Source organism: Rhinichthys klamathensis, unplaced genomic scaffold, assembly GCF_029890125.1.
Source record: "Rhinichthys klamathensis goyatoka isolate OS25496 unplaced genomic scaffold, OSU_Roscu_1.1 h1tg000059l_1, whole genome shotgun sequence".
Taxonomy (NCBI): domain Eukaryota; kingdom Metazoa; phylum Chordata; class Actinopteri; order Cypriniformes; family Leuciscidae; genus Rhinichthys; species Rhinichthys klamathensis.
The window spans coordinates 2,162,538-2,169,036 of record NW_026606604.1 but is presented as its reverse complement, the minus strand read 5'-3'; the positions used below and the strand labels follow the sequence as shown (position 1 = coordinate 2,169,036).

Below are 6,499 nucleotides of genomic sequence, written 5' to 3'. Positions count from 1 at the left end.
TCCTATCTATCGTCTTCGTCTGCTATATTTACTACTTCTTATTTATTAAATCCAGGTAATTGGTTGATGAAACATTCATTAAAATTAAGATACAATTAATACAAAAAGAAATTCAGGTTAAAGAAAGGTTTTGTGCTTTCTGTTGGATGTCTAAGTGACAGTTTTAAAGCATCTTTTAGTGCCGCTTTCAGAGCGCTCACGTCCGTAACAGAGAACACGTCCGTAACATTGTTTTTTCCTCATAAATGCGAACACGAAAAATAAAATATGAATATTTTATGTACTGTGGAGACTGAGAGCCAACCCTTCTTCATCCGGTGGGTAGTATTACTTTGGTTTGCGCAGTGTAATTCACATAATCACTAAAAAATATGTTTTGCCTCCAAGTTTTTTTGTTTTTTTTTAGCAATCAGAAATCCAAGGGCACTGCTATAATCCCACCCACTTTGAAGCGGTAGGCTACTAACTGCAGTGGAAAAGCAAACCAAGCTAAAGCGAATCGAGCCGTGCCGTGCTGAGCCGAGTCGTACCACACAGTGGAAAAGCGAAGCGAGCCGAACCGTACTGAGCCGTACCAGCAGTGGAAAAGCGAAGATTGAAAGTGTTTTTCACAGTTTTTAATCACCTTTTGTTTCTGCACTTAAACAGCTAAAAATACATTTCTAAAAGTAGGCTACAAATATTCCATGTAATCTTTAATACAAGGTCATAAAATGAATCTATAAATGTTGAGAAATATTCTTTCAAATACTTTTAATGAAGTTCAGCATGTCAAACATGTCAGCTACCCGTATTTTTAGTCTACATCACAGTCCCTATGTGGGACAGCCCACAGCCTTCCACTCCTATATATGAATTTGACCTCGCACTCTAAACCGACGGTCTTGACTTTAAAGCAGCAGCCTTCATCTCTGAGCTGAGCAGAGTGTCTCTGAGCCAGCGCCTGTAGCTCATCCCAGCTGACACTTTCTCCCTCTCTGACCCACACTTTCCCAGCAACCTCGACCAGAACATTGCCACCGCACCACTGCATGTCGCGCAGCCCCTCTGCCTTGAGCAGATACATGCATGCGCAGCGTGGCGCGCACACCTTAAAACGTCCCCTCTCCTCTTCATAGCAAAGGCAATGCAGTCGTACCAGGAAGGAAGTGGGTTCTGATGTGATAAAACGCAAGATCTCCTCCACCCCATTATCGATGGCGACAGGCCCGTGAACCCTGTTCACAGAAAACAGCTTTGCGGGGCCGATTATCCTTACCGATTCCAGAATGAACTGGAAGTTGTGTTGCTCTCCGAGTTGTAAGTAGCTCTGCAATTCGGATAGGGTCTCCTGGTGCAGCTGCATGAGAGAGCCCAGGCCCAGCTGCGCAGGATTAAACTCCAACACAGAAAGCAAGCGATGTCGGACTCCAGCGTCAAAGGCTTCGGAGTTAAAAGCAGGATTTGACAAGACAGACCGCACGTGTTGAGTGACTGTAGCAATGGAGGCGTTTGAAAAGTCAATGGTGGTTCGTGTGGGCTGCACCACTTCTAGGAGACGTGCGATACGAACACAAGCCTCCACATACTGTCTAGCTAGAGGGGTTGCATCCTGGTCTGAGATGGATGGTACCATGCTGCTAAGAGCTTTACGGATGACCCGTGCAGAGACGCCCTGGAAGGAAGTGACCCGGTGAAGCCTGCTGGGCCTGCAGGAAAACAGCCCCTCGACTGACGAGGACAGCTGGAGGCCTTCCTGGAGGGGATGCAGGTCTCGGAGCACCTGAGCGAGGACTCTTACGCTTTGCAGCAGACTCTCAGCGTCTCCTTCAGTCCAGCACTGCTCCACTTCCTGCAGCAAAGCAGCCTCCACTCTGCCGCTGGCGCTCAGCTGCTCGATCATGCCTAGTATGCCTCCGCTAGGTTTCGCCTCGGGCTCCTCCAGAACCTCTGCCATGCAGTCCCACACCAGAAAACTGAACATGGCCCACACCGTGCGCTGATCCGTGCAGTCACCAGGACACAAATGGTCCCAGCTGCGTAAGTGGTCCTGGTCGTGCAGGTGGTCCCAGCTGTGCAGGTGACTGTGGATCCCACTGCGGAGGAGAGTCTCAGCCTTTTGCAGCAACCTCAACAGCAGACACCCCCTCTCAGAGAGCTGGACCCCTACAGATGACATTCATGTTGGTTTCATGCAGTTATGAAGAACTTTTAAGCCATTTTTAATTAAAGATTAAATGTATTGTCATGGTGTAACTATCAAATAAAAAGAACTTACACCTTCAATACATGTACATGTTAATCATTTTCAAAAAAAATAATTAAATACATTTCTCAAGGTTATAAATATTTGTGTCATTTTATTCTTCTATTAAAAAAATAAAAGATTATGCAAACCTACTTAAGGTTTCTTCTCAAGAATGTTTAATGAGACTTCATTAAATCAGGACAGTTGTATCACCCTGAAATTTGTGACTATACCCTCAAAAAATATATTTTTATTCATTTATTAGAAATTAATCATAAGAGGCATATTCAAATCGTATGTATTGCATATAAATGATCCAGACAAAAGAAAATTGTGTCATGTCATTGACCTATAATCACTAGACCTTTCTAAAGATAAAATCTTTTTTTAATTCAGAGAAAGACTTGTCTGTTGGAAACAGTCAAGGAAGAAGAAATAAAACTTTGTATCTGGTTTGGTAAAAGATGCACTCTACGTAAATTCTGTCATCATTGTCTCATCCTCATGTGGTTCCAAACCTGTGTGACTTACTTTCTTCTGTGGAACACAAAAGAACATAATTTTGAAGAATGTTGGTAACCAAACAGTTTTGGTGACCATTGACTTCCCTTGTATAAACAAATTTCTCAAAATATCCTGTTATAATCCACAGAAGAAAGAAAGTCATACAGGTTTGGAACGACATGAGGGTGAATAAATGATAGAATTTTAATTTTAGGTGAATTATGCCTTTAAAAAAAAGATAAACACCAAAAAATGATGGATCAAACAGAATCTGAGTTCGAGCCCAAGATGGATCTCTCTGGATTGGATTGGCCATGACTTACACTGAGGGCTGAGTTCCGCCACTCTGCTCAGTAATCTGCCCGCGTCCTGCGTCTTCTCCATGTACAGGGACACTAGAGCCTCCAGCTGGGCTGAGTCTTCTATTGCGACGCCTTCGAGAAGGTATTCTCTGACTGTCCGACGCGGCAAACCCACCGCCACACCAACCTCACAGACATTAAACCTAATCTCATCCCCCACAGTCAAGCCCAGCTGAGCCATGACCTGCTGCAGGCCTCCTGATGGAAACAAGACCAGACATGGACAACATCAGTTCGGCAAACGTTACATTCATTTTGGAGCCCCAAATTGAATTTTCATTCATTTTCAAGCCCCTTCCCCTTTAATCGCTAATCGGTAGTATGCTATGCCCCCCGTAATGCGATTTCAACCGAGTAGGACCACCCCCCCAAAACTTCTCCCCCCCACCCCGGAATGCGATTGGGGGGACCTCCGCCCAATTCACCCCCCAGCAGAGGTCTGTGTACGCCACTGATTTTGGAAACCAAACCACATTTTGGTTACCTTTGAGCAAATTTACAAACCATATTCAGTATATTTTGTACCACAAGTCAGTCTCTCTCATATTTTTCAATAAAATGAGTAATGTTGAAATATGAATCACCTGACAGAGGTAAAGCTGCCCTCAGGTGACCTCTGGTTTCCTCCACTGCTATCTGCACACTGTGGCCTTCAGACTCTTTATTAAGGTCTTCCACCAAACTATTCACTGAAAATGCCAAATTTGAAAGAAAAATTTAAACCAGGTGACTGATTTTCCTAGCTGAAATAACATTAAGAGTTCTAACAGATGCTTATTACTTTTTCTGTGGCATAATAATAATTATTATATAATATTGCATGCATTTAGATCTCCATTTAGATAACAGTTCTAATGACCATTAAGTTCCTCGGCTAGCTGTTTGTCCTCATTCTGTAGCGCTGTGTAAAAGCTCTTGCATGCTTTTTCTCCTTTCTTCAGGCAGATGGACAGCAGGGTTTTTGCTTGCTTGGTTGGAATAAGTATGGCTTCGATATTCTCCATCTCCAGCTGAGTCAGAATGCCTTTGGAGAAGAGATCGTAGGAGACCGGAAGAACAGAACAGCCCAAGCGTGAGCTCAGAACACTAAACAGAGCCTGTAGATGACGTTCTGCGTGGAGACATGACAATGGTGAGGGCTGGGAGACATTAACATGAACATTTAGTAAAAGTGAAAATGCTGAGAATATGTAATGTCCTACCTGTTGGACTTTGCTGAACAACTGTTGTTTGGTCCTGATCTAATATGAGAGCACAAAACGTTTCAGTATTTACATCATGCTACTGCATTTGTGCTTTAAGACAGAGTGCAACTTTATGAATGATATATAGCATACCTTCTTCTGTCAACCAGGTTCGTAGACGCGGGTAATGTCTCTTGCATTTCCTCAGACACTCCATGAATCTAGAGGCACCGTTTTCGTCCATCTGAGCGTCAACAATCTCTAGAAGTTTTCGGGCTTTGTTGGGCGGTGTTCGCTCAGCTTCAATTTCATAACAGTTTTCTCTAGAGAGCAGCCCTACAGATATAACACAGTCTAACAGAGGACCCAGGTGATACAGGGCATCCACCAGAAGCATCTGTGAAGACAGGAGCCGGGCCTTCACAGCTGGCTTCTCCTCTGGTCCTGTAGGGAGAGCAGGGTAAGATGAGCCATATTTTACCCTTAGATTTCAGAATGGTTCCTATCAATTAAAATGATAAGACAGACGTATAACTTAAAAGGTTCTCCAGGACCAGTATATCTATATAAATACCTATAGATATACTGGTCCTGTATATATATATATATATATATATATATATATATATATATGAAACAACTTTATATAAAACATTATGAATAATAATTTTATAATCACTCTCCCAAAATAATTAGATAAGATACGGACGGACGGACGGACATAGTTAGTTAGATAGACAGACAGACAGACAGATAGACAGATAGATAGATAGATAGATTTTAACAGTATCAACATGATAGACAGACAGACAGATAGATAGATAGATAGATAGATAGATAGATAGATAGATAGATATTAACAGTATCAACATGATAGATAGATTTTAACAGTATCAACATGATAGATAGATAGATAGATAGATAGATAGATAGATAGATAGATAGATAGATAGATAGATAGATAGATAGATAGATAGATAGATAGATAGATAGATAGATAGATAGATAGATAGAAATATTTTAACTGTATGAAACTTACCCGAACTGTGGGGTCTCTCAGGTGAGGAAGACATCACAATATTTTATGGGCATAATTAAAAATCATCTTCAAACTAACAACAAGAAGTTCATTCAAATTTTCACTTTCATATTCCACGCGATTTATCCACGTCAGTTCAGATAGAATCCTGAAACGATGACGATGAGAAGCGACGATGACAAACACACTCGCTCTCTATGTTATTTATTTATTTATTTTAAATATAGTTTATACTATAGCCTAGTTTGATCAATGCATCGGCTAAACGCCAACGTTTTTCATGAAGTGCCTCGAAGAGTTCCTCAGTGTACCACTTCCTGGAAGTGGTGAGCAATGACAGCTTCAAGTCTGACAGGTCAGTCAACAAAGTACATTCATAATCAGTTTAAATCTCAGCTCCCACGTTCATTAAAGATTCATTTTGAAAATTAATTCTTAATGTACGTGGGGTTTTTGAGTGGAGAGTCTGGTATTGAGATTAAATGATACAGTTATGCGGACTGAAACTTTGATTATTTAATTATACGTGTCCACTTTAACTTTCATTTAACTTTAGTCTTCATATTTGATCTTCATAGCTGTTATTGCCTAGGAATAAAATACAGTTCACTAAGAACACATTGATTCTTGCGGGACCGGGGCATTGTCACACTATATGGTGTAAGTTACAAGGAATAAGATAGCCTAGGCCTATGTAAACTGTAAACTGACTAAAGAACAACAAAATTACTAAAACGTAAACTGAAAATAAAATAAAAAGCAAATTTAAAGTATTAATACGTTTTATAATAATATATAAATAATATATTTTTTTTAATAAAAAAAAAAACACTTTCTCGATTGGTTACTGAAGCTAAGCAGTGCTAACATGCTGAGAGACATGCATCTACCGGTGAAGAAGACTGCAGGAACAGGCGAGGCCAGCAGGGGGCGCTTCCATGTGGGCATTTGGTTCCTAATGCCCCAGTCCCAGTGTTATGATATGATGTCGACACAACTTTTTTCGTGTGGAAAAAAAAGGCTCCGTCCATGGGATGTGACATTAAACAGGCGGTGATTGAGAGGATTTCTTTACTCTCTTTTAATCACTTTGAATGGAAATGTCAGGTAATGGTTACAGAATTTTGATTGTATGTATGTTGTGCTTTAGGAACGGATCCATTTCCGCGTCCAGCTTAATCTC

The 6,499-nt window shown here is 41.1% G+C and overlaps 1 protein-coding gene across 1 annotated transcript; it reads right to left on the bottom strand.

The window, feature by feature from the left end:
- Positions 1–680: 680 nt before the first annotated feature.
- Positions 681–5,446, bottom strand: LOC130083868 (uncharacterized). Its single transcript, XM_056248912.1, has 7 exons — positions 5,317–5,446; positions 4,431–4,721; positions 4,296–4,334; positions 3,953–4,204; positions 3,678–3,782; positions 3,055–3,291; positions 681–2,145 (listed from the first exon to the last, which is right to left on the bottom strand). Exons 1-7 carry the CDS (start codon positions 5,348–5,350, stop codon positions 797–799), a joined length of 2,307 nt encoding a protein of 768 aa, XP_056104887.1. The 5' UTR covers positions 5,351–5,446; the 3' UTR covers positions 681–796.
- Positions 5,447–6,499: the final 1,053 nt, after the last annotated feature.

Excerpts from the sequence above, each read along its gene's own strand:
- LOC130083868 (XM_056248912.1), bottom strand. The coding sequence starts at position 5,350 with ATGTCTTCCTCACCTGAGAGACCCCACAGTTCGG. Across the intron at positions 4,722-5,316 it reads TGAGAGACCCCACAGTTCGG|GACCAGAGGAGAAGCCAGCT; the intron begins GTAAGTTTCATA and ends CTCTCCCTACAG. Across the intron at positions 3,783-3,952 it reads GCTAGCCGAGGAACTTAATG|TGAATAGTTTGGTGGAAGAC; the intron begins GTCATTAGAACT and ends TGGCATTTTCAG.